The sequence below is a fragment of the Corvus kubaryi genome, unplaced genomic scaffold, assembly GCF_017639235.1.
Source record: "Corvus kubaryi isolate FWS band 111438036 unplaced genomic scaffold, C.kubaryi_AGA036_p1.0 37193, whole genome shotgun sequence".
In the NCBI taxonomy this organism is placed as follows: Eukaryota; Metazoa; Chordata; class Aves; order Passeriformes; family Corvidae; genus Corvus; species Corvus kubaryi.
This window is the reverse complement of record NW_024581055.1, coordinates 85,565-112,000: the sequence shown is the minus strand read 5'-3', so window position 1 is coordinate 112,000 and position 26,436 is coordinate 85,565. Positions and strand designations below refer to the sequence as shown.

General features: G+C 49.5%; 3 protein-coding genes across 4 annotated transcripts; 1 reads left to right on the top strand and 2 right to left on the bottom strand.

Annotated features, from left to right (window-relative positions):
* Window positions 1–2,521: 2,521 nt before the first annotated feature.
* Window positions 2,522–3,556, bottom strand: LOC121661745 (late histone H2B.L4). Its single transcript, XM_042022238.1, has 2 exons — window positions 3,431–3,556; window positions 2,522–2,758 (listed from the first exon to the last, which is right to left on the bottom strand). Exons 1-2 carry the CDS (start codon window positions 3,548–3,550, stop codon window positions 2,522–2,524), a joined length of 357 nt encoding a protein of 118 aa, XP_041878172.1. The 5' UTR covers window positions 3,551–3,556.
* Window positions 3,557–7,335: 3,779 nt separating this feature from the next.
* On the bottom strand, window positions 7,336–17,776 carry ABCF2 (ATP binding cassette subfamily F member 2). Its single transcript, XM_042022259.1, has 15 exons — window positions 17,697–17,776; window positions 17,291–17,458; window positions 14,948–15,160; window positions 13,856–14,038; window positions 13,375–13,546; window positions 13,124–13,219; window positions 11,910–12,012; window positions 11,732–11,827; window positions 11,510–11,629; window positions 10,865–10,954; window positions 10,527–10,637; window positions 10,205–10,267; window positions 9,617–9,745; window positions 8,572–8,775; window positions 7,336–7,939 (listed from the first exon to the last, which is right to left on the bottom strand). Exons 2-15 carry the CDS (start codon window positions 17,442–17,444, stop codon window positions 7,802–7,804), a joined length of 1,872 nt encoding a protein of 623 aa, XP_041878193.1. The 5' UTR covers window positions 17,445–17,458; window positions 17,697–17,776; the 3' UTR covers window positions 7,336–7,801.
* Window positions 17,777–17,949: 173 nt separating this feature from the next.
* On the top strand, window positions 17,950–23,165 carry CHPF2 (chondroitin polymerizing factor 2). 2 transcript variants are annotated; one of them, XM_042022257.1, is made up of 4 exons: window positions 17,950–18,471; window positions 20,216–20,780; window positions 21,217–21,399; window positions 21,684–23,165. In XM_042022257.1, the coding sequence occupies exons 1-4, from the start codon at window positions 18,200–18,202 to the stop codon at window positions 22,944–22,946; spliced, it is 2,283 nt and encodes a 760-aa protein (XP_041878191.1). In that variant the 5' UTR covers window positions 17,950–18,199; the 3' UTR covers window positions 22,947–23,165. The 2 variants fall into 2 exon arrangements, with proteins under 2 accessions (XP_041878191.1, XP_041878192.1); XM_042022258.1 differs by having other exon boundaries at window positions 18,389–18,471; window positions 20,182–20,780.
* Window positions 23,166–26,436: the final 3,271 nt, after the last annotated feature.

The following is a 26,436-nucleotide window of genomic DNA, read 5'->3' as shown; positions in this document are numbered from 1 at the left end:
ACACCCTCTATAAGCAAGTGCCTAACTTGCCACAGGGGCTGCAAAATCTACAAAGTGTTGAAGTCTTTGCCTTTGCTGTCCTTCACTGTCCTGGCTGCTACTTCGAGGCCTTTCATGCCCCATTCTGCTGGCCTGGCTGCCATGGCTCTGCTGCCTCTCTGGCTTGCTTGTCAGCTCTCAGAGGGACTTCACCTGGGAAAGCCCCATCGCACCCAACACAGATCTCCCCCATTGCACTCTACAAGCCAGCTCTGGACCCGTGCTGGTGGTAGCCCCTTTCCTGTGCTTTTCATAATTATTCTTGGCATTTTCCTTCTTTTCTATTTCCTTTATGAAAAAAAAGTTGAATTATTGCTTTGTATCCCAACATCTAATCTCATTTATGTTTTAATCTCACTTTCAGGTATGTTTAGAACATAACTCCTTTCCACAATTATGGATCAAGGCAAAACTTGCCTCTCTTCACCTTAAGCAGGTCAGAACACAAGTGCAGACATGGCCTAGCAAGCAATAGAACAGATTCAGCAAGGAGATGAGCTGCTCACCTGCTTGATGCAAATGGAGCCTGCTCAGCATCTCACTCCTTGGCTGGACTCTCCTGCCTTCAATCCATGCATGCAGCTGAGCATCCCCGCAGCCACTCTGCCTCTAGCACCAGCCACACAGCCTCTTCCCACAGCACAGCCACCACACAGGTTAGAGAGAGGAAAAGAATTGCAACCCACACCTCTGCTCAAGTCCAGTTCTGGCTTGCAGGCCAGACACAATGAAGAGATTGCTCTTCAATGCTGTCCTACAGCCAAAAGGAAACAGGACACCCAGTACAGCCTCTTCCCTCCCTCAGCCAGCCCCACTCTATAGCAGCAGGGATGGAGCTGAAGGCAAGATGCTCAGTGCTGCTGTCTCCTGTATTCTCCCTAGAAGCATCACATATGCCTTGTCTGGCCCATACTCTACCGAGCCAGGCTGACCCCCATCAGAGATCAGCATCTGTCACAGCTCCATAGCTCATGAGACTCAGCAGCACCTCACAAGCTTGTGAAATCCAGGACTGCCCCACTTACGGTCACCTTGGACCTTAACACAGCTCTGGTTCCTCCTGGTACTCCTACCTTGATACTGTGAAGATAAGACATTAGAACCAGGCATCCAGTCTCAACATGAAGCTGGCAAAAGGCATTGGAGCAGGTTGTCCAGAGAAGTTATGGATGTCCCAAGCATTCAAGGCCAGGTCGGACAAGGCTTGGAGCAACCTGGTCTAGTGGAAGGTATCCCTGCCCATGGCAGGGAAGTGGAACTGGATGGGCTTTAAGGTCCCTTCCAACTGAAACTATTCTGTGATCTCCACCACTTCTCAACCCAGAACATGAGCCACATCTTTTCTTCACTCCACCACAGACCCTGAGGCAGCACCTCTGTGCAGGAGCCCAGGACAGCCCCACACATACCAAGAAGGTGCTGTGCTTACAGGGCAGCCAAGCCATCCATCACAGGGTCGTGTCTGGACACAAGACTAAGCCCTGTGGGTTGCCCAGGGTCCATGTGGACAGACAGAATGTGCTCATGCTCCCTTCAGAGCCCTGGATCCCTCCTGTAGTGAGCACCTGGGGATACAAGGAAAGGCAGCAAGGGCCAATCATTAACACAATGGTCCAAGGCAGAACACAGGATACTCAGTCCTAGCCCAGTTGAGAGCCCTGCAAGATAAAGTTCTCTTTAAAACCACTGAAAGCAAGTAGAGATGATGGCCACATGTCTAGAAAGAAAAGAGTTTGTTTTTCTTGTTAGTGAAGCTCATTTTGCTTTGGTTCTGCCTCTCCCAGAAAAGGAGAAAGTTTTCACCAGAAGAAAAAAAACTAAACAAAAACAACAAAACCCAAACCAAACAACAGCAAGAACAAACCACAAAAACAGCTAACAAGGAAAAACTCACACTCATTCCCACAGCCCACCAGAAAAACAAAGAAAACCAAACAAAGAACAACAGCTTTGAAAATAGCTTACAAACATTAGAAAAACCCTTTACCCACTGCTAACTTCATTCTACTGACCCAGAGAGATTTAGCATTTACTCTAACCAGCATAAACTGATAACTTGGGCAGAAAGACCCACCAAAATTAGGAAGCAGTTGAAGGACAGCAGAAGAGTCAGAGGCAACAGAAGTTTTTAAGCAGTCAGGAATCTGAAAGCTATAGTAAGGAGTTTGGAGAACTTCAGAGAACCACTATGCTTCCCATAATGACCCAGCTTTCCCCAGGCACACCCTGTGGTCCCTGCTCCTAGTTGTATGTGGTGGCTTTCAAACAGCAGCTATTCTTCCAGCCCTATCAAACAATCCCCATGGCCATAGTTTAAACTGCCTCACAGTTTGTGATGCAAAGATTAAACACATGATCTGGGCTTCTATGCATTTCTTTATTTAAAGGCAGACTTTTTGCTTTTTCAGTTGAGTAAGACCAAATACCAACTCCTGTAAGAGAAGCAGCAAGGCTCAGGCTGGTTTCACTGGGGTCCAGTTGGTCACTTGCCGCTGGTGTACTTGGTGACAGCCTTGGTGCCCTCAGAGACTGCGTGCTTGGCCAGCTCGCCGGGCACCAGGAGCCTGACAGCTGCCTGCACCTCACGGCTGGTGAGGGTGGCACGGTGGCTGTACTGGGCCAGGCGTGAGGCCTCCGAGGCCAGTTGCTCAAGCATGTCGTTGACAAAGGAGTTCATGATGCTCATGGCCTTGGAGGAGATGGCAAGGTCTGGGTGCACCTACAAGATGGTAACCAAACACCATCTCACACACCCATCACCCTGGAAGGAGTGGGAGCCCCATTCCAGACAGGGCACTCTAACCCCAAAAACACCTGTAGTTGCCGCCCTAAGGGTTTCCAAGTCATGGGCCACTTTAAACTCAGTATAGGCTCCCATAATGCCACACAAGCTTTGGGATCACACTGGCAGAAGCGTCCTCACAATCCCCATGGAAAACATGGCTGTGAGGGGTGGAAATACTCCAGTCTCCAAGTCCTGTCTACAGACTCATGCTGACAACTGTAGCCTAGAAAACTCATGGTCACTTCCAAAAACACTCTCATCTCCCCATCAAAAATCACCAGACACCTACTCACAGGGCCAGAAGCAGCTGTTTCTGCCATACTGACTTCAGTGCAATTACTTCTTCAGGCAGAGCTGTGCACCAGAGCTCATTTTCTCTAGGAAACACTTTCTGCTCTAGATCTACCTCTACTACCCCTAGAATCCACCTCCTCAACTTCTAAGCTTCAGCTGGGGCTCTCCTGTACCCACTTACACTTTTTTTCTTTCCCCATCTCTCTAGAAACCCAGATTTTTCTCCCTTAATCTTTATAGTGTTAACATGCAAGGGGCAGAAATTACTTTATGCACAAAGCAGTTTCTAGCAGAAAAGAAACATTTACTCACCTGCTTCAGTACTTTATAGATATATACTGAAAAAGCTTCCTTTCTCTTAGGCTTCCTCTTAGATCTTTTGTCCCCAGAGGTAGCAGCATGACCCTCTTTCTTCAAAGGTTCTGAGCTCATCTTAACCTCCAACAGACCAACGAGCAAGTGCCGTGGGGCTGGTTATATAGCACGGGCAGCAGAACCTAACTTGCCTCAGGTGCAGCCCCCAAGGAGCAGGACAACTACACACCTGTGGCTGATGATACCACTTTCCACTAAATGAAGAGCAGCTGGCCTGAGAGGAGCTTGGAAGTGACAGATTCAACTAAACTTTCAGACCTGAGAAGTTTGAGTGTAACCTGGGCAAAGAGGGGCAAGGGCAGAAGCATCCAATTTACAGGAGACAGAATTACCAGAGAAGAGCCATTCCCAGGTCCAAAAGGGGTTTGGTGAAAGGAGGGATCTTGCTTTGGTGCAAGGGTGTGAATTGGAGTACTCAAGGTACTCCAGAATCAAATGGGATCACGTCTATGCTATGGAACAGGTAATGCCATCAGGGGAAACTCAGTAACTGCAGGAAGCATTGGGCCTGAGATGAAATGATGGCATCGTAAACACCCTACCAGCCATATTTCCCCTGCTACCTAGCCTGCTCTTGGGATCCCACCTGCTGCACACAACAGGGCCTGGAATGCCAGGATGGGGGGCAGTGGAGGGCTGACACCCCAAGTATGGACAGAAACCAAGATTACACTAATGAGGGTAAATGTGACACAGGAGTTAGACTTAGCCAGGAAAAACGTGCAGCAACACAGCAGAGACATGAACAAAACAGAGTTTTCTGCGCTTTGGGGAGAAAAGGAAACCTTTCAGCAGACACCACTACAGCCATTTCATAGAAGGGTGATGCCAGTATGCTTGTTTGGTGGGGGAACACACCGGGGTCTTTGTGCTGCCAAGTAGAGTCTGTTGCTCAGGTATACACATCGTACTGGCACATCCTGAGCAAATTACATCTTCCAAAGAGTGAGCTTGGGAGACCTACTCGTCAGTCAGTGATTCTGCTACTGCTTGTGCAGCCCACAGTGTTTCACTGAATTGTTTTATTCTCAGCCTGTCCTCATGGGGAGGCACCTGATCACCCTCCCCTAGTGCAAATACCTGTCACAGTGACAAGGGGGGTCAGTGCCACAGTGAGGTCTTGCTCCCAGAAACTGAAACATTAGTGATCAGGCAGGACAGGCTGGAATGATCATGTCAGTGCATTTGTGAAGGAGAACGGGCTTGTGAAGATATGTGTTAGTGGGATCCTCTCGAAACAGGAGTGACTAATACTGGGAGGGAGGACCAGGGGACATCAGCACTTGTGCTTTGTAAGGGGCCATGTGTTGTCAAGGGACAGTACGGGTCTCCCCCCTCAGAGGGACATTCCACCACCCTCCTTGTAATAGGAGCCGTGTTACCTCGGTTTCAGGTCACAGCACAAGGGGACTCTTGGGCTGAAGGAGCTGGGGGCTGTTGTATCCCTCCCCAGCTGCCACCGTGCTTGTGATACAGTGTTACACAGTGATAAACACACAGCTGTTTTTTTCTGAAAAAAACCCATTTAGTTGGAAGGGAGCCCGTTGGCGGGAGGAGCAGTGACTGGTCACTCAGCATTAGGCACAAGGAGCCTTTACACACCAAGGATGGAGGCTCATCCACTGAGCAGTACCATCAGATTTGAACTCTCAGGTTTGGAGAATTACCATCTGCTTCCTTAGACTGGATGTGCTAGAGGCTGTACACAGTGCTGTGTGCTGGGCTTGACTCATCCTAGTGCTGGCTTTGCACTAGGTTTTTGGTTTTTTGGTGTATGGATCTACTTGCAGCACATACACAAGGGAATCCCACAAGCCTGCACCTGCCACTTCTGCCTGTGGCTGTGTTAGAGCCAACCTTACTTTTGGGTAACAGGCAAGAGTGACTGTGCAGGCACTGGGTCACTTCTTTTACAGAAATGACCATCCTAGCAACTAAGGGGCAATTCTTGTAATTTATCTATAGTTTTCCTTTTCTGCAAAACCAGAAAATTCCCAGCTGAAACAGCTTGAAGTGCCACTGCCCCAGCTTGTGGCTGTCCCTGAAATCAGTGCTCCAGGACATTTGTCTGCCACAGCTGCTTCAGCGCCGCCCAAAAAACTATCACCATGGGACAAAGTGAGGTTAAATCAAGGCTGATAAAGCATGTTTATACATTCCATTTTACAAGTCCTAGCCTACTGTGACCTCTAGTGCAGCTACAGCTGCTTTTGCTTTAAACATGTATCTGTGGTCCTTGTTTATACATCAGAGACGTGTCTGCACCCCAGAAGTTCCTCTCTCTTTGCAGCAGCAGACAGTAACAGCACTCATCTTGGCTCCGTGAGCTACAATGCTCCAACTGCTGCCCATCATGCTGGCCGTCATCCCAGTGTCCCCAGGCCATTCTCAGGATTTACCATTCCCAAAGAACTCAGCGTAAGACTGTATCCTGCATTTATTACCACCAGATCTGAAATGTAGTGAAACGAATTGTTGCCAAATCTTTGGTTAGGGAAAGAAGCACATGACAAACAGCTCTAGCCTCAGTCGGGACTCTTTGACCTCACCATTCTCAGAGCTACTTCACAACCTTTTCCAACTCATCAACACTTCCTACAACCTAGAGAGTAGAACACACATGCATTAATCTATTACTGTTTAACTTTTGTGACCCATCAGTCTTTTGAGTAATCACTTCCCTGTGAGTTTTACTCCCTCGCTCTACCCGGTAACTTCCAAATCCTCCACTGTAAGATATTCATCCAAGTGACATTTACTGCCATCTACACCTTTCTGCAAGACTAACTTGGAAGCATTTATACTAATTGGCATTATTTTCCCAGAAAGCATTATTTTTCTTGTCTCAGATCTTTGCCAGAACCAGTGAAAAACCTGAAGGTCCCACTTGATCTACTGGAAGCAGCTCGCGTTGTGACATTTGTCCTATGGATGACATACAGCAGCAGTCACAACTTGGATGGGTGCTTTGGGAAAGAAAAATAAGGAAATACTCTACTGAAAGTCAAAGCCAGTCAGTTGGCACCAAAGAATGCACTGCATGGGAGCACAACTCCTTCGTTTGTCCTGTCCTTCCATTCACCCAGCAACATGTGCTGCTGGACAGGCTGCTGGGCTACATGAACCTTTCCCATGACCAGTGTTGCCACTCTCATGTGCCAGTAGTAATTAAAATGATGACTCATGATCAAAAAAAGTTATTAGGTTTGATTTGCTACCTTTCTCTTCAGTACCCTTTGTTTTAATAATAAATTATAAATGTGTTTTATTCAAGGTTCTGTGGCTCAGGGTGAGGTTTGAACACCAACTTTTCCAAAAATCTGTTACTGAGAACAAAAATAAAAGTTCAGCTTCACTTGATTAGTCTTTAGTTAAACCTGCAAGGAACAAGGAATGAATTTGTAGTCCAAAATTCCTACATTATTGAGTCTCATTATTAGACAATTCAAAGTGAAGCAAAAAGACACACCTGAGCCACTGTGTTGGTGAGAACACACACTGGTGTTGCACAGATCTATGTTCTCTCTCTAAAATTGATCTTCAGAACACTTTCAAGTTGTGTCTGTCACCGTCTACAACAGAAGTATCCATGGCTTGTTCTGTGACTCACTGGAAACCCAGTGTTCACTGTCTGAGCAGAGGTGCCCCAAGTCTGAGGACCCTGCTCACTGCTTCCACAGCTCAGTACTCACCACTTCACGTGTCTCAAGTTCTGGCCACAGCTTTGGTTGTACTGAGGAACTGAACATTAAGCAGGAAGGGCTGATCCTCACTCAAAGCTTAGCACTTGCTGACTCACCCCAGCACACCCCAGCTACCATGGCTCACAAAACAAGACAACATTGTTCTTCTCTCTTTATTGACTGATGGATTCTCGGGCAGATCTGTTAATTACACTGTTAAATAATAGTTAAAAACAAACCAAGGCCAGAGGAGTTTGAAGTGAAGTATCTAAACTGAAGCAGAAATTGGGAGGCAAGAGGCAGAAGCTGGGCTGGGGTCTCCACTTGTGTATCACTGCCACTTGGACACCCCGACGGCCACTGTTGTGACCCCAAGCCAATAGATTCCAAGGCCTGGCTCAGATGGGACATTGTCTAAATAAGGAAACAGTTGCCCAAACGTAGCCAGATCAGGAGAGAACAGCTCTGTCCAGACACAGAGGTGCAAGGCAAGTCGAGGGGAAGCAGTATTGCAGCAATCCTAGAACACAGCCAGAGGGAGCAGCAGTTCCGCTCCTGCCGGCGGGCAGGCGAGTTACATGGCCACCGCCAGCCCCACGGAGAACGCGGGCTGGGGCTCCTCAGCTCACACGTTGTGGGTCCGTTTGGTGAGCTGTGGGTCCTCATCCACCAGCTTCGACTTGAGATGCTCCTTGTAGGCAAGGATGTCCCCTTGCCACTTGGTGATTGTCTGCTTCTCACAGACCCAGATCTCCTGTGCGACCTGAGAGCAAACAAACAAGGAGGAAGAGGAGGCAGAGGGGGAGGCGGAGAGAGGTTTGCAGTACAGAATTTTATAATCTTACCAAAATTAAAAAGTTAACTAAAAGCTATTCTCTGAAGTCTGGCAGGAAAAGTTTGATAACTTCCACATTTCGACTACCCAAGAAAAGTACAGAGAAACATCTTCCCTGGTGTTTTCCACATAATTTATACAGGATGTTAGAACTGAAAATCCTAGGCCCCTCTGTATTTCTGATTTTGTTCATGGACTAAGATGAAAAGCCTTTCTTGCTAAATTGGGAATTGAAACAAAAGTAGTTCTTGACCGGAACTACTTGGATCTATCACAGTGAAAAATAAAATCATACCTGAACTCGCAGCCAAAGCTAGAGCTGATAGATCAGCACTTGACATTTGTGGCGGGTTTTATTTTATTTTAAGTACCTAATGTTTTCCTGGGCTAGCTCAGTAATTGTTTAATATGCACACAGTAAAGGTATCGTGTCCACTGATTTTTTTTCCTTCACTCACTCATTTTTTTGGGATGAGTAAGGGCCAGTCAGTTGAAAAGACCTTGTTTTAATTACTAAAATGTTAGAAAGGTGCTCTGACAAAACTCACAACTGTCCTTACCTGTTGGATGAGTCTGAAGTCATGGCTGACAAGCATCATTCCTCCTTCAAACTCGTTGATAGCATCTGCCAGTGCATCTATGGTTTCTATGTCCAGGTGGTTGGTGGGCTCATCCAGGAAGAGCATGTGAGGGTTCTGCCAGGCCAGCCAGGCAAAGCACACGCGGCACTTCTGCCCATCAGAGAGGTTCCTGATGGGGCTCACCTGCCCAACACACACATGGCTTGCTGCTCTGCAGTGACCTGACAGCATGCCACCCTGATCCAAACCATTTGGCTCCCACCTTGGCCTCCGTGTAGTTCCATGACACAAGAGGACAAATGTTCAGTCAGCCTTATACCTACACTAAGCTTCTCCCAGCCAGGGAAGAAGGGAATTCCAAGGGCTTCTGAAGGACTATACACAGCAAGGCCCCGCTTGTGCCAAAGGTGTGTAAGGACAGCTAATTTGTCTGACTGGTATTCGCCAACACAACAATCAAACTACTCTCAACTTCTGCAGTGACAAATGGGCAAAAACAATGTAAAAACCAAAGCTGAACTGCAGCGATGTGGACAACTGTTACACACAGGATGTGTCACGTACAAGAGCATGTCATTCTTGGACTTAGAGCACCATAGGTGAGCCCACTCTCTTGTCTCAACCAAGTGGACCCCACAAACAGCTGAGAACCTTCTAGCACTTCTGCCTGGTATTCATCTCAGAAATAAGAGAGATGCAAAATAGTTCAAGTTACAATTAAAACACGCTCAGGTCTAGCACTATACCAGAACTTGTCTTCTTTTCACCTGGAGTCTGAGGGGGTCACCCCTTCAACCCACACTGTGATTCAACCCAATTGCTGTGATCCAAAGAAAGTTCCCATGAGCCGCGAGTTGGTTTTTTTTCTCCAATTTCAAAGGCAGAGATGGAAAAAGCATTTTGATGCTGTGGTGTACCATGCTGCATACTGTATCACACTGTCAGGTGTCAGTAGAGCAACAGAAAACACAGAACCTCTACTCCCCTAATGAACAAAAGGCAAACCTCAAGAGCTCATACTCACCTGCTGCTTCCCTGTCAGACCATATCTGCCAATGATTTTCCTCATCTCCTCCTTCTCCTTGATCTCTGGGTAGCATTTCAGCATGTACTCCAGGGGTGAGAGGTCTAAGTCCAACTGCTCTTGCAAGTGCTGACAGAGAAGAAAAGTCACCTTCAGGCTGTGCAGGCCAACTACTTCATGGCCCTAAGCACTACCCGTTACACCCCTCTGGTACCAGATGAGCGGCAGAACACAAGAGCCAATAATCCCACCCACAGGACAGCCTCTGTGCTGAACTATTAGGGAATAATTTCCATTTCAGGAGGAGTGCTGCTTCAGAATAGGAGGCTTGTCCACCACCACAAACAAGGCAACCAGCTCTACCATAGCAGGTGGGAGACTGAACAGGAAGGACCACAGCCAGACTCTTTACAGGGTAAGAACATGAGGTGGAGACCATTCCATGGAACAGTTCCTTCCCCCATCTCCAGACACAGAAAGGCAGCAGTGGCAGAAGCCTCAGAAGCAGAACTAGAGGGGCAAGATTTCTCATCCCTGACAGCTTTTTTCTCAGCATTCTCTGTCCCTGGGGGCTGCTGTAGGGAGTACCTGGTGGTATCTACCGATCTTCACATGCGAGTGCTTGCGAATCATCCCATCTGTGGGCAGCAGCTGGAAGGGGAAGATAAAATCATTTTACCGGGAAATCTCTCCTCTTGCAGTATGCCAGAAATACAGAATCCAGCCATCTCTACTCTGGCACAGGGGAGGCAGTCTGAACACATAATATGAGAGAAAAAGCCCTATATTGCAACAAGACTATAGGATTTCTAAGGCCTGACGGGGGCGCTCTGGCAAATAAGTGCAGCTTTGCTGAAGACTATCCCAAAAGTAAAGGTCCAGAGCAGGGTAGACAATGTACAGAGCAAACCTCTCCTGTGAGCAGTTTCAGCAGTGTTGACTTTCCAGCTCCATTGGGTCCAACAAGAGCTACACGAGTATCCAGGTCAATCCCAAACTCCAGGTTATTATAGATCCATGGCTGCAAACCACAAAAACCATGAAATATTATGCCTTTTCAGCAGTTTCCAGAACCGCCCTACTGCACCTGTAATGCTCTGTCCCCAGCAGGCCCAGCATTAGCACTGCCAAGAACTTTGTTCCATTAGTGATACACTGCAGCCCCATCAGGAAGCTCAGCCAAAAGTCTCCCACTTCCAAACAAGGCAGGAATACAAGTGATCTCTGTATGCATACTCCCATACTCACCCCATCCTTGGTGTATCTGAAGCTGACATTCTGCACCATGATGACAGGAGGGGGAATTTTCCCACAGGGTGGAAAGTAGAATGACAAAGTCTGTTAACACAGAATATCCACCTGTGAGACACCCCGGAACACGAGAAAGCCCAGTCATTCTGGTGTAACCATGCCTCACTACCAACATCAGCTGTAGACCAAGGCACCAGATCGTGACTTTTTATAAGCCCCTCCTGCAACTCACTCAGACTTATTCTGATGAGCTGCTTGCAATCTCATCTGCTGGCTAATGAATCCCTATTTCTTTCCCTTTGAAACAAATGTGGGTTTGTACTCTTTACACAAGTAAAAGCTGCACTGAGCATCCTCTCCCATCTCCTATGAGCCCTAGGCATTCCTTTCTGATTTCTGTATCTGCAAAATAGTCTTATTGATATGAAAACTCCACTTCCCTCCCCTAGAAAATTCCTCCTCCTCTTCTCATTGTTCAGCATTACTCCATGCTGAGTACAGGGATCCTTGGCATCAGGAAGGGTATCTCATTCTTCCTACTAGCTCTGTTAGCCATTCTTGCTGTCTGCTAAAGACCCTTCTGCTCCTGTAGTCTGTGTTTCAAATACAAATCTCTAGATGCAATTCCATGTCTGATCCTACCTTATCATTCACAACTCTCTCTGTCAAGCCAGAAGCCATCATTTTTTGAAGGGTCTTCTCCTTGCTCTGAGCTTGCCTGGCCAGCTTTGCACTACCATGACCAAATCGTGCAATGTAATTCTGCAACAAAAGAGTTAGCCAAAAGCCACAGTGATAAGGTTGAGGAGGGGCAGGGATGCCCACTACAAGGGTAGGAGGGTGCTCATGCAGCTAAGCAGGTACCTTCATATGGGCAATCTGATCTTGCTCCCAGTGGAATCGCTTCATTTGATTTTCTTCTAATTCCAAGCGAGTCTTTACATACTGATCATAATTTCCCTGGAAAGAGAGCATGGAACATCAGATGTGCCCAGAGAACAGCTCCTGTTTCTGCTGGTTACATGGGGCACTGTCTACTCACCGTGTAGTACTTAAGTTTGCGGTTGTGCATGTGGATGATGTTGGTGCAGACGCCGTTCAGGAAGTCCTGGGAGTGGGATATCAGCACAAGGATCCGCTTGAACCTGTGGCACCATGCAAGTTCTTAGAGACTAAACTAGGAAAAGAAAACCTGTTCGTTGGCCCTGATGGTGACAAAGGCTTTATATGCACCAGATTTCTCTTGCCTACAATCAGATTAAGAACAAAAAGGTCACAGCCAGGGAGATGCTCTGGGGAAACCCGAAGTAAAGCAGCTACAACCAACTGCAGTGAGTAAATCCTGCCAACAGTTTTCACTGTAGTAAAACACCCTGCACCACTAGATAGTCTTTGCCTGTTATCACAAAAAGCCCAGAATTGGCTGCCTATGTGGCAGGTGACTTGTGCCACTGATGCAGCTGACTCCACTGGCATCACATTTCTAAGACGTTTCAACCTTTGCTGCTTACTTTCCTCTCAGTACAGACTCCCATCCGTTAGGCACACTGCATCTGGCTGCGCTCCAAATCCGTACAATGAGGGGTTAAAGCCTCCCCAAAAGAGGTTCAAAGTTCTTTTCTAAAGCACCTGACTTCTAAAGCAAGGACACAAAAGGTTCAACTGACAGAGCTGATGGAAAAACCTCTGCAAAGGCAAAGCCCTTCTCACAATACAGTTCTTTTAATGCATACCCCAGATAACCTGAGCTTCCTAACTACTCCTAAGGTATTTGCCTTACACCTTGACATTCTACCTTTGCTATGAAAACCAGTCACCTTACACACTAGCAGAAGATGAAACCAACACACTCAGATACTACAGTTCAGTGAAAACAGAGAAATGGTGGGCAGGAAGATGAGCTGAGAGCCAGATCTGGAAATCTCACACTACTGGTACGGTACACAATGCTGGTACACAGGCTGCCAAGGCCTGCTCCTGGCTTTCAAGGAAGCACCTTTAACCTGGGAGTACAAACCAGCATTTCTCATTTCTTCAGTGCCAGGGAGATAGGGGATTGTTTTGAATTCTTTACTCTTGCATCAAGCATGTCACATAGCAGAAAGCAGGTGTCACTGACACTGCAACACAGTTATGCACCCACAAGAACTATACAGTTACTCCTGCAGAACTTGCTTACATGCTGGCAAGATGTTCATGCTCACATGCTGACAGAAAAGCACAACCCACAGAAGCAGCAAACTCCTCTGTGCTTACGTTTTCAGCTCTTCCTCCAGCCACACACAGGCATCCAGGTCAAGGTGGTTTGTGGGCTCATCGAGCAGCAGCATAAAAGGCCGAATGAAGAGCGCTCTGCAAGGACAGGGGAGATGACAGCACAGGGTAAGTGCAGGGTAACCCAAAGCCTCTCAGCTCTGCTCTGAGTTCTTAGAACTGTGTCTGTGGTTCTGCAGAGTCAGGAGCAGGCAGGCATTCTCGCAGGAGGCAGGAGGCACTATTCCACTCACCTGGCAAGAGCCACCCTCATTCTCCAGCCACCACTAAAGTCCTTCAGCTTCTTCCTCTGCATGGCTGGCGTGAACCCCAAGCCATGAAGGATACGTGAGGCCCGTGCTTCTGCCTTATCAGCATCCAGCTCCTCCAGACGTTCATATAACTCCAAGAGTTTCTCACATTCCGCTGAAAGAGAGCCTGCCGGTCAGCACCTCCGCCTATAAAGGGCTCCCAGCTGCACTGCTGCACAGCATGGAAACCTCACAGTCCCTCTGCTTTACCCCTATTTAGCCCCCTCCATATCCAAGCTTGAGACACTTCTTAAGATGCTGCATGGAATAATTCATCCAAAGAAGTGTCATCCGTGCCCATTAGTACAGGCAGCTGAGGGAAACAGGTACCACAACATGTGAAAACTCCACTAAGGAACCCAAATTTTCTTTGGTAGGGAAGGAAACGGGAGAAAATGTCCCTTGGGACTCTGAGAAGCTTTACCATCTTCATGAGCTAAACGTTCTGCCTCTCGCTCCAGCATGGCCCTCTCTGTATCCACCTCCATCACACACTGCAGAGGGGTCTTGTCACTGGGAGGCATCTCTCGGGTCAGGTGATAGATGTCAATGTGCTCTGGGATGGGCACTTCTCGCTTCCCAATAGCCGACAAAAGCATGGATTTCCCTGTGTGCAGATAATCACAATTAATTGCTGGATTCAGTGAGATACAACATCACAGTGAAACCAATGAGATATACTCAGATCCCACTGTGATTCCTTCGCTTTCCAACCTCAGAAAATCCTGAAGAATTTTTTTCCCCAAGAGGCCAGAAGAACTGGAGAGGCCACTGCCTCACTATGACAGGCCGCCCTCCTAGCTAAGGCTCACCACCCCAGGGACAGGACATGAAGAAGCTTTTTGGAAACCACTGCATTTCAGCCCTTGCCCAGATTTGGGAAACTTTATCTCTGTTGTACTTTCTGCTGTCTAACCAGGTCTGACAGCTGGTATCAGGATCCCAGATTCCAAAGACTTCTAACATTGAGGAAAATAATGCACTCATCCCTAAACAACCTGGGTTTTCCTGAAAGTTAAACTAGATGGTCACTCTTACTAGCACCCCTCCAATCACACCCATATTCTGCATCTCTCAATGTAGCATCACTTTCTCCAAGGTCTGTACAGTTGTTTTCCCAGTCAGGCCAAACCACACACTTTCTACTCCTCCATACAGTACAAGTTCTTTGGCCAACACCATCAGCATTGGGTTTACTGGCATTACTAAGCAAATCGGGCAAACAGGAATCAGGCAGATTAACAGATCCCAGACATCTCAGCCAATGCTCCATAGAAACAAGATCAAAAGCACAGTCCAAATCTAGAATGCAATCTCAGGCTTCTATCAACAATCCTAGTAATTCCCCTTCCTGGCTGGAGATACGGGAGATCAGAAACTGCTGTGTCCCAACCAGGTCCATCTAACAGTCCTCTTTCTGGTTTCCAGCACTTCCCACATGTACCTGCCCAGCTTCTCAGCAGCATGACACCTTTACCGAGCTCCAGGGAGCCATGTCACTTTCCCCGCAGCTTACCAATCCCATTGAGTCCAATCAGGCCATAGCGTCTCCCAGAGTTCAGCTCCAGTTTGGTGTCACTCAGCAGCTCCTGACCATGAAAGGTCAGTGAGAGGTTGATGATATGCACATCAGTGCTGTTGGGGTGGGAGGCCAGCACTCCTGTCACGGCTCGGGCAGCAGCTTTCTTTAACTCAAAGTCCTCCAGCTCCTTTGTAAGAGCGTCCACCTCTATATGTGAGAAGACCAGGAGTGTTACTGATTTACAACCATGAGAGAAGCCATAAGCCTCTGTACCAAAAAAAAGGCCCAGGACCACAAAAACAACTCCCATTTCTGCAGAAGAGTTGAGGAGACCCAGATGCAATGAAACTCAGCTTTTCAGCTTAGCAGGCAGATATATACAGTCTAGCAGGAACTTCCACCAGCTAAATATCTAAATGTTATCTAAATAAAACAGGACCATCAGAACTAAGTGAGCAGCCAGAACAGTGAGCCAGTTTTCTAAATGTGATGGGACTAACCCTCCTGGCAGGAAGGACTAGACTAGGAATAGAATGTACAAAGTACTGCCTGCAAGCTTAAGAAAAGGCTTGACCAGAAAATTAATTTAATAGCAAATAAATGAAGGGAAAGCTGAGAATAGAGAAGCAGCAGCATTGGAACAGTCCCTACTAATTTTCTGAGAAGCTACTATGTCCATCTGCACGTTCCCCTCTTCCCTTCCTCCTACAGTAAAAGCAAGTAATAGAATCACAAAATCCTGGAATGGTTTGGGTTACATCTTCTAGAGCATCTAATTCCAAACCCACTGCCATGGTCAGGGACACCTTCCACTAGACCAGGTTGCTCCAGGCCCTGTCCAACCTGGCCTTAGACACTTCTAGGAACGGGGCAGCCACAGCTTCTCAGGACCACCTGTACCAGAGCCTCACCACCATCTTTCCTGTCATGCTGACCTTCTGTCACAGGCCAACTTCACTCCTCGGTGAGAGATGCTGCCCTTTGAAGCAGCCAACGGCACTAGTGATCTTGGCAGGCAGATCTGATTTCAGATTGTGCCAGCACGGAATGACACCCTGGCTGTCAGCATCCAGCACTCCTGGCAAAATCACTCACTCAGCAAAATCACTATTAACACCCTGGCAAATATGCTTTAGCCAAGGAGCAAAAAACGTCACTGGCACTGATACAGGACCCCTTTGGGCAGTGCCACAGAGCAGTGACAACAAGGAATGAAACAGGTGAGCAAAAATGGGCAAGGGAGTTTTATCCCTCATGTGTAAATAGCTCAGTAAGAAATATGTCGGTATCGACCCACACAGAATCATATGATCTCCTGAGCCGGAAGGGGCCCACAAGGATCATCGAGTCCAAGTCCGGGCCCTGCACAGAACACCGGCACAGCCCCAACCCGAGCCTGAGAGCGCTGTCCCGAGGCTCCCCGAGCCCCAGCCGGGCCCCGGCCCGCCCCCGCCCCAGCCCGCACCAATAGGGAGGCGGCATGCAAATGAGCCCCGGCAGAGCGCGGCGATTGGCCGGCTCGGGCCGGGTCCCCGCGGCGGCTCCGAGTGCCCCGGGGCCGGCCGGAGCCCGGACCCCGCGCGCGGAGAGGCGCGCTCGGCACCCGCGGGCAGGAGCGGCCCTTCCGCGGCTCCGTGCCGCACACCGACCGCCCCTTGGCACAGCGCACCGCGGGCTGAGCCTGCAGGAAGCTTGCGGACTGCCAGGTGAGCTAAAGGAAGGCCCAAAATTAAACTCTCTGTAAGCGTTACCTGCTTATTTCCTTTAAGACCAACAGCTCCCTGTGGCAAAGCCTCTCTCTTTAACAGGCACAAAACCTCTTTTAGAGGCAGGCTCTTAGTTTCTGCAAACCAGGTATGTCTCAGAAAAACAGGTGAGCAGAGAGTCAGAGCAATAGCAGTAGGAAGAGAATTAATTCCGACGCTACAGTGGTTTCTGCAGCAGGAAAGAAAACTCCAAACAGGTCTGGGCATCAAGCACCAGAAGATCGAGGCAGTGTCTATCTGAGAGGGGGAAGACACCATCAGCCCCCTCCATCTTCACACTGCCATGCCTCAAGCAAAGGCCACGGGCATCCTTTACACACATGGCCCACGCGGAGCCCCCGGGGCTGCGGGTGTCCTGCTGCCTCAGGGCAGAGTGGTCCCGACGGCATCTACTGGAGCCGCCCGGTTCCGCGCAACCCATGCCCGAGGCGTTTCACCAGCAGAACATCAACGTCGCAATTCACCCACCCCGGGACACTGCCGAGCGTACAGAATCCGGCCGGGAACGACGCCGGCCAGGCCCCCCGCCCTGGGACACGCGGGGCAGACACCGGACTGGCCACCCTCTCACCTGGCAGCACCGTCCCGTTGGCCTCCGGTGGCCGGACTTCCTGCGGCTCCGTCCCGGCATCACCGTTCTCGTCCGGGACCCGGCGCGGCCGCTGCCGGGCCTTGGCCGCCTCCTTCTTCTTGGCCGCCTTCTTCTTGGCCAGGTCGGAGGGCATGGCGCGGGTGGGAGCTACGCCAGAGGGGGCGACAGGCGCCGTTAGGCCGCGCTGACCCGGCCCGGCCCGGGTCGCCCCGCCTCTGTTCCCCCGCCCCGGCGGCCCCGCGGGCCGTCCACCCCGGCCCGGAGCACACGGCGCCGCCGGCTCCTCCCGAGGGTGCTCTCCCGCTCGCTGGGCTGCCCGCGCCGCGCCGCCCGCCCCGGCCCTGCCCCCGGCTCCCCGCTCTGGGCTCCCCAGGCCCGCCCGCACCGGCCGCTCGCGCTTTCCTTCTGTCGCAACAGCCCCGCCGCGACCGCGTGCGCGCGCCCCGCCCCCTCGGCGCCCCGGCCAATGGCAGCGCTCGCCGTCACTTGCGCCGGGCGGCGCGCGGCCCCGGGGAGCGCCGTCCGCACAGTCCGCCGCGCCTCCCGGCATGCTGCGCGCCCGCTCGGCTCCACCCCCGCACGTACCATAGAGGCGCCGGCGTTGCTGGCCAGAGCGGCCGCCAGGCACCATCGAGAGTAGAGCGGAAGCGGAAGCGCGCGGGGCAATGCGACAGGTGAGGTGGCAGCGGCGGAGAGCGGCCGGGCTGAAGCCGCCGCCACTCCCCACGGCCCCGTCCCGGAACCCCGGCCCGCCCTCTGTCCTGTCACCGGCCTGCGGGTAACAGAGTCCCGGGGCCGCCGTCCCGTAGGGCCGCTGCCGCCCGAGCGCCCCGCGCCCGCCATGTCCTGCGGCCGCCCTGTGAGCTCGGCCTGGCCGTAGCTGCCGCGATGCGCCTGGGCGCGTTCCTGAGCGCGCTGCGGCCCGCGCTGCCTCTCCTGCTCGGGCTGTCCCTGGGCTGCAGCCTGAGCCTCCTGCGCGCCTCCTGGAGCCACAGCGCGGCTGAGGAACGCTGTCTGGCACCGGGGCCGCCCGCGCCGCCCGCCCGTGGAGCTCCGCCCGAGGCAGGGGAGGGGAGGCCCGGCCCGGGCCACGAGGACTTCAGGCCCCGGATTGTGCCGTATTACAGAGACCCTAACAAGCCTTACAAAAAAGTACTCAGGTAAGTTACGGTTTTTCTGGCCTGGATTTCCTCCAAGCAAAATATTCTCGTGTGAAGTTCTAAATTTTTGTGTGAGTGAACAGGTTCAAGGTGGAATTTGCTGTTTGAAATAACTTGTGTAGTAAGAGCGTGGTGCACCAAGGCAACGGCCGAGATTGTTACCTTAAGGGGTGCAAGAGATGTGTTCAGGAAATTAACATGAGGGGAAAAAAGGCAGCAAAATTGCCCAAGAGGAGTGAGAATATTTCTTCTCAATATAGGGAGGGTGATTCTGCCCTGCTCAGGTGAGACCCCACCTGCAATGCTGCATCTAGCAATGACATCAGCTTGTTGGAGCGAGTCCAGAGGAGGCCACCAAGATGATTAGAGGGATGGAGGAAAGGCTGAGAGAACTTGAGTTGTTCAGTCTGGAGAAAAGAAGCCTCACAGTGATCTAGTTGCAGCCTTACAGTACCAGAAAGGGAGCAGCCAAGAAAGATGGAGAGAGAGACCATTTAACAAGGATGTGGAGTGACGGGACAAGGGGGAATGACTTCAAACTGAAAGGGAGTAGGTTTAAATTAGATATCAGGAAGAAATTCTTTCCTGTGAGGATGGCAAGGCACTAGCACAGGTTACCCACAGAAGCTGTGGCTGCCCCATCCCTACCAGTGTCCAAGGCCAGGATAGACGGGGCTTGGAGCAACCTGGGATAGTGGAAGATGTCTCTGCCTGTGGCAGGATGTTGGAACTAGATATTAAAGGTCCCTTCTGCCTCAAAACATTCAGGGATTCTGTGATTCTTTTGTTACTCACGTTTAATAGAACATGTTAAATTATTCTTCAAAACTTGTCTTAACTGGTCTGCTCAGTAGGAAAATTTTGATCAATTAACAGTAGTATATGTGTTAAGGAAATTTTCCTGCCTGACCATCCAGGAGCCACTGGGCATTGCACTGGCACTGCCCTAGGCTGTCACTGCTGGGACCGAGGCTCCTTTGCAGCTACAGCTCTGGTGACCCAACAGGTGCCTTGCTCAGCTCCTTCCACACACCACACTCATACTGTCAGACAAGTTTCCTTGGCCCCAGGTTTCCTGTAGCAGTCCCTTTGGTTTCTTTAAGTATTTCACTTGTGGTGCAGCAGCATCATAACAGCTCAGGATGGTACCTGTGTAGAGGGACCCTGAACAAAGGGACCCCTGGACGTTTGTACCCTCACAGGCTCTGTGTACTCTCTGGTGGTTTTTGGTCTGGAGTCTTCTCATTGTTCACTGGGTCCTGCAGGGCTTTGTGCTGTTTGTGAGGCCAAAGACCACCACCCATTGCTGGCTCATGGCCTGGGGATTCAGTGATCTCCCAGCACCCAGGGTGCCATGTGCAGCTGGTGCACCCCAGCCACCAGCACTAGAGACTCCTCAACAATCAGTCCTGTGTTTTTATTGCACATACCTGCTAAGCTGCACCATGTACTAAGTTCCAGGTGGTTAGCTCTGTGGTATTTTGATTTTAATTGCACTGGTACAGTTTTCTAGCTCAGACAGATAACGTGAGATTGTAGCTGCCTTGAAGGCAGTGTTTTTACAAAGTGTTTTTACAAAATGGGCTTTTCACTAGTGAGTCTTCTCTTAAAGCTCTATGACTAAACTTGACTTTTTCACCCTGGGTAGATTCCAGCAGTTAAAGACTTATCCCAAGTTACCATAATTCTTTGATTTTTTTTCTCCTCCAGCTGTTTGTCATGTAGGTATGTACTTCCTTTACAGAACTCGCTACATCCAGACAGAATTGGGATTCCATGAGAGACTATTTGTGGCTGTCCTGACCTCCAAGGCCACACTGAACACATTGGCAGTGGCAGTGAACAAGACAGTGGCCCACCACTTCCCTCGCCTGCTGTACTTCACCGGGCTGCGCAGTGCCAAGGTGCCCCATGGCATGGTGCTGGTGGCCCACGGTGATGAGAGGCCCATTTGGCTCATGTATGAGACCATGAACTATATCCATCAACATTTTGGTTCTGACTATGACTGGTTCTACATCATGCAGGATGACACCTATGCCCAAGCTGAACAGGTCAAGGCTCTGGTGACACACCTGAGTATTAACCAAGATGTGTACCTGGGGCGAGCAGAGGAGTTCATCGGGGGAGATGAGCAGGCCCGTTACTGCCATGGGGGCTTTGGCTACCTGCTGTCCCGTAGCCTGTTGCTTAAGCTCCATCCACACCTGGACAGCTGTCGCAATGAGATCCTCAGTGTGCGCCCAGATGAGTGGCTGGGTCGTTGCATCATTGATTTCCTTGGCATCACTTGTGTTTCCCAGCTCCAGGTATTACCTCCCTGCTCGGGTCTTGTGTTAGCTGAGCCTGACAGAGCCCAAAATCTTACTTGTTCTCTGCCACATAGCCAAGCGGCTTTTTGTGAGTTGCAGAGGAAAGAAGGGCTGTGTGCTATGGCAGCATTGCGGAGGGCCCAGAATCACAGCTGGGATGTTGAGGGAGAGAGAGCATACATAGGATTTAATTTTCAACCTATTAGCAGGGCTGATTCACATGTTTTTGAAGGCAGGATAAAAAGGGTATGTTGGTACTGAGAAACAAGTGGGAATGCAGTGCAGGGTGGGAGGGACAACTTACCCCTTTTTTTTTTTTTTCTGGGTACTACAGTCAGTATGGAAAGAGGGACAGGTGTGTGTCTGGGGTGAGGAAAAGCTGCTCTGCGAACTTGAGTTCCATGCCAGTCTTTCTGGCTTTTGTCTGCTTCAGGGCCAGCATTATCACACTTATGAACTGGCCAAGAATACTGAATTGGAGAAGGAGGAAGAAGAGGAGTTTCAAGCAGCTCTTGCGGTGCACCCTGTTTCTGACATGACCCTGATGTACCGGCTGCACAAGCAGTTCAGCAGGATCCAGCTGGACAGAGTCTATCAGGAGATCCAGGACCTCCAGGTATGTGGTGAGGGATATCTGCAAAAACTCCTTGACCAAACAGATTGCCTTCATTTTCAGCACACTGGAGGAAGATGATTGCTTCTGTTTGTGGGCAACTGTTAGTCAGACACACGCTACAGTCCCTTGTCTCAGAAGCAGCACTTCTGACACCATGTTACCCAAAACTGCTGGTGTGACACTACCCATGTACAGTTGTAGGTGATGAGGTGGGCCTGGGGAGGAGCTGACCTGAACCTCTTTGAGAACATGTGGGGATCAGTTTGTGCTCTCTGTTTGCACAGATGCAGATCAGGAACCTGACAGCCCTGACCCCTGCAGGTGAGGCAGGTGTGACCTGGCCTGTGGGCATTAACGCCCCATTCCTTCCAAAGTCCCGTTTTGAGGTGATCAGCTGGGACTACTTCACAGAACAGCACCTCTTCTCCTGTCCTGACGGCTCCCCAAAGTGTGAGCTCTCTGGAGCCAGTAAAGCAGATGTCAGCGAAATCATTGAGTCTGCGGTCGAGCAGCTGAACCGTCGCTATCAGCCCCTGCTCCGCTTCAGCAAGCGGCAGCTGCTGAACGGCTACCGGCGCTTCGACCCCACGCGGGGCATGGAATACACGCTGGACCTGCTCCTGGAGGCCGCCACCCAGAAGGGTCACAGTCATGTTCTGGCCAAGCGAGTGAGCCTGGTGCGACCCTTAAGTAAGGTGGAAATTATTCCCATGCCATATGTGACAGAGGCCACACGGGTGCAACTGGTGCTTCCCTTGACAGTGCAAGACCTGGATTTTGTAGCAAACTTCCTGGATATGTTTGCTATGAACACACTGGACACACATGATAATGCCCTGCTGACTTTGCTTTTTATCTACCATCCCTACGATGCCCAGAGAGTTGGTCAGGTGGATGTTTTTGCTGGAGTCAAAGCCATGGTAGGAGAGCTAGAGAAACGCTATGCAGAAGTTAAAATCCCGTGGATTAGTGTTAAAACAGAGGTGCCATCGCAAGTGAAGCTCATGGATATAGTCTCAAAGAAGCATCCCGTGGATACACTGTTCTTCTTGGCCAGCGTCTGGACAGAAATCAACATGGAGTTTCTGAACCGCTGCCGCATGAATACCATCAGCAATTGGCAGGTCTTTTTCCCTGTGCATTTCCAGGAGTTCAACCCCGCACTGGTGTACCGTGGTGAGCAGACAGCATCCTCCAACACTGACTTCCTGAGAGATGGGCATTTTGACAGACATTCCTTTGCTGAGGCCTGCTTTTATAATTCTGACTATATGACAGCACGTACCAAGCTTGCAGCTGATATCCTGGACCGAGATGAGGTGCTGGAGAGCATGGAGGTATTTGATGTCTTCCTCCACTATTCTGGCCTGCACTTGTTCAGGGCTGTGGAGCCAGGGCTAGTGCAGAAATACACACTGAGAAGCTGCAATCCCCGGCTCAGTGAGGACCTGTACCACCGCTGTGTGCTCAGTAACTTGGAAGGACTCGCGTCCCGCTCACATTTAGCCATGGCCCTCTTTGAGCAGGAACAGGCCAACAGCACTTGAGAGATGAGAAACAGCGAGAGCTTCTCAGCACCTTAACACTTGGCACTTTCCATCCCCTTCCCAGCCTTGCCATGGGTGAAGGGTATGTGAGGTCAAGGGAGGAGGAAGACTTTCCCAGACCCACTCTGACGCACTTGGGCTATGGAGTGAGGCTGTTTCAGTGGAGGGGGTTTGGTTTTGGGGTTTTTTTTTAAATAAATTTAATGTTCTTTCCAGGCAGAGTAATGTGGTCACTTGTAAACTTTGCAGTCTCTGGATGAGGGAGGTAAACAAGCTGTAGAGTTGACCTTACTTAAAGCTATGTCATTCTGCTGAGCAGTGCAGGCAGAGAGTGAGTATGAGCTGTGTACTTGGACAAAGTTACCTTGACTGGTTCTGGTTTAGCTGGAAAAAGCTATTCAACCACTTTCACTTTGCTGGTTTTGGCTCTTTCAGAGCTGCAGAGTGGTTCCAGCTTAAGTGTCTTGGGGCTGGAGACTCCATAGTCCCTCCCAGCAGTATGATCTGGTGCATAGTAACTTTTACAGTTGAAAACTTCTTTCTCCTGTTTAAATGAAATTTCTTGCATTTCGATTTGTGCCCATTGCTTCTCTTAGCATCACTGGACACCACTGAGCAGCAGCTGTTTGCGTCTTCCTTACACTCTCCCATTACTGACACACGCACGGATGAGACTGCCCTGAGCCTGTTCTCCAGATGGAACAGTCCCAGCTTTTGCAGCCTCACTGTCAGGACAAACACTCCCATTACTTAACATTTCCACATCCCTTTGCTGGACTAACTCCAGTGTGTCCATGTCTGTCTTACTGGGAGGCCCAGACTGCACACAGCACTCCTGGCATGTCTCACGTGTGCTGAGGAGACAGGTCATTGTCCTTGACCTGCTGGCCACAGTCCTGCTGCCTCAGCCCAGGATGCTGTTGACCACTTTTGCTCTGCGGGAATGCTGCTTATGTTTAGCTTGGTATCCATTAGGACTCCACTAATCTTTTTTCAGCTTTTCAGCATCATCTTTCTAGCCAACATCCCAGAAATCAAAGCCCAAAATCCTGAAGTGAACTTGTGAGTTTATGTGATAAGTTGGCAAGTGTGACTGACTGTTCATCGCTGCAGGGTCACTGCTGAAGGAGAGAGCTTGTATTTGCTACACTCGTCTCATGAGGTGAGCGAGGTGAAGGTCTGGTGTTGGCATCAAAAGAGATGCTGAAAAATCAGAAAAGCTTAAAAGAAGTATTCAGAATCAGGAACATCAGTTCAAATTGGATAGAAATGTCAGATTTGCTTATTTAACAAGTAAGGCATGCCTCATTTACATGGGAAGAAGACAGATCTCTGCAGTGCCTTATGGGGATGTGTTTGTTGCTAAGCACATGTTCGCAGAATGAGGACAAGGGCAGCTACCTGGGAAACCTTTTTATTATTATGATGGTTGTTCTGCATGGGGAGGTCCTGATCCATTATGATCCAAGTAGGAAAGAGACTCAGACTCTGTAGGGTGCTATTTAAGATATGATGTGTTAGAGCTAACACAATAGAATAGTGTACATCATCTCATATTCTTGAGATGTGGGGAACTCCAAGTGGACCTCTGCTCTCCACCCAGCATGCCCTGCAGAGCCCACCTGCAGTGCTGGTTCTCCCTTTTTTGCCATTAGAGCCATTATAAGAGTGCAAGAAAACAACTCTGTCTAATAGTGAGGCAAGAAATTCTCATGCAAACATCCTTTCTGTCTGACAGCAGGAATGACGAACAAAGGCCAGGCCACATGAGTGGCAGAACGGCTGCACATGACCTAGAGCTGCCCACAGGCATTTCTGTATGAGGAGCTGGCTGAGACTGTCTGGTGGGCAAGGGATTTGTGCAGCAAACCGAGGCCTGACTGTTACCCTGTGAGCAGCACAGGCCTGTGCGTGCTCAGGTTAACATCTCCTTGGGATGTAGCGACTGCCAGGTGCGATCATGTGCCATGGCAGAGATGGACAGAGTGAAAACCCCGATGCTTGCCTTGGGGATGGTGTGCTCATCTTGAATGCAGAAGAGATTCTGGTGCAGGGAGTCAGAGAGGATGCAGCGCTTGTAATTGCAGGTTTCAGTACGGTGTAATATCCAAGGAGAATTCCTTGGATCACTGTTCTACATAACACATCTGGAAGCACTGGCAGTAGACACCGGGTCCTGTAAGAAACTAAGCAAGCAGCAGATCTACTGCACCGGGACACAGTGGGTGTCATGCCACCAAGCCGAGCATTAACCTGGGAGAGATGCAGGAATTGGCTGTCAGGAATTGCTGTGACTGAGAGCTGTAGGGGATGCAACAGGTGGGGATATCTGGATGTAAAACAAGCTGCTAAAGAAAAGGGTTTGAAATGACATAGGGCAAGCAAGAATCATTAGTGAGTCCTCATTAGAGAAGGAAGAGAATCATGGGAAACAGGATAGTGAGATTTGATGGATGTAACCCAAAAGCCAGAAATGTTGTTGCCAACTTGTTGTTGGAAAGTCCTTGCCTGTGTCAGGGCATGTCAGATGATGATGCAACACTACACAGAACTTAAAATTCTTGAAAGTGTCTTGGGAGAAAGCTGAGGGAAGCTGGAAGCTGATTCTTCTATTTTTAAAAATCCAGTTCTGTGGGAAAGGAAAGGCAGGAAATACTGCTAGCAGACTGCCCAATCCATAAGCTGGGGATTCTGGTTTTTACCTGAGGAACAGTTCTCCAGCCAGTGTTGTTTGACACTTGAAATTGATTATTTGGAAGCAAATATAAGATCTCTACAAATAAAATCGGCACATTACGTTAAAAAATGTGAAAAAAGTCATGAAGAGAAGATAATGGTGGAGAAGTGTGTAGCAGAGCAAGGCTCTTCACATAGATTTTTGTCTTAGAACAGTCAAATGCAAACTTACCGGCTTGGGGAAGACAGTGTATCACTCCTCCAGAGAGGACTGTGTGTTAAAAAAGGTAAGTCTGTAAAGAAATTGACTGTATTAAAGTGCAAGCAGCTTCATTTTTCTTGGACCCACTATTTTAGACATTAAAATCCAGGTGCTGTCCCAGCCTTGTAAAATATCAGTTTAAGACATGATATAACAGATCTGTACAGGTAGAAGATCTGGGGGAAACAGATGTTGTTGATGTGAGACAGCAAGAAGGGCCCTGGTGGCATAGCACACAGCCTATTTTTTAAGGCTTCTAGGGAACAGAAAATACAAAGGATGTTCGAGGTTCACAAAACTTACCTGAAGATTGTAAGAAGTATTTTTACAATGTGAGATGCAGAACTCTTGTAAGACAAGGGGTAATGGCTTTAAACTGGGTTTAATGGTTTTAAACTAAAAGAGGGTAGATGCAGGACTAGATGCAAGAGGGACCATTTTTAAAGTGAGGCTGGTAAAGCACTGGCACAGGTTGCCCAAAGAACCTCATCCATGGAAGTCTCCAAGGCCAGGTTGAATGGGACTTGGAGTGACCTTATTGACCTTATTATG

What these genes read in the sequence shown, in the direction of transcription:
- LOC121661745 (XM_042022238.1), bottom strand. Translation starts at nt 3,550, where the DNA reads ATGAGCTCAGAACCTTTGAAGAAAGAGGGTCATGCTGCTACCTCTGGG. An exon ending in TCTATAAAGTACTGAAGCAG is followed by an intron (nt 2,759 to 3,430) that starts GTGAGTAAATGT and finishes ACCATCTTGTAG; the next exon opens with GTGCACCCAGACCTTGCCAT.
- ABCF2 (XM_042022259.1), bottom strand. Translation starts at nt 17,444, where the DNA reads ATGCCCTCCGACCTGGCCAAGAAGAAGGCGGCCAAGAAGAAGGAGGCG. An exon ending in ACGTTTAGCTCATGAAGATG is followed by an intron (nt 13,547 to 13,855) that starts GTAAAGCTTCTC and finishes GCTCTCTTTCAG; the next exon opens with CGGAATGTGAGAAACTCTTG. An exon ending in TCAGATACACCAAGGATGGG is followed by an intron (nt 10,638 to 10,864) that starts GTGAGTATGGGA and finishes TGTGGTTTGCAG; the next exon opens with CCATGGATCTATAATAACCT.
- CHPF2 (XM_042022257.1), top strand. Translation starts at nt 18,200, where the DNA reads ATGCGCCTGGGCGCGTTCCTGAGCGCGCTGCGGCCCGCGCTGCCTCTC. An exon ending in CCTTACAAAAAAGTACTCAG is followed by an intron (nt 18,472 to 20,215) that starts GTAAGTTACGGT and finishes CTTCCTTTACAG; the next exon opens with AACTCGCTACATCCAGACAG. An exon ending in AGGAGATCCAGGACCTCCAG is followed by an intron (nt 21,400 to 21,683) that starts GTATGTGGTGAG and finishes CTGTTTGCACAG; the next exon opens with ATGCAGATCAGGAACCTGAC.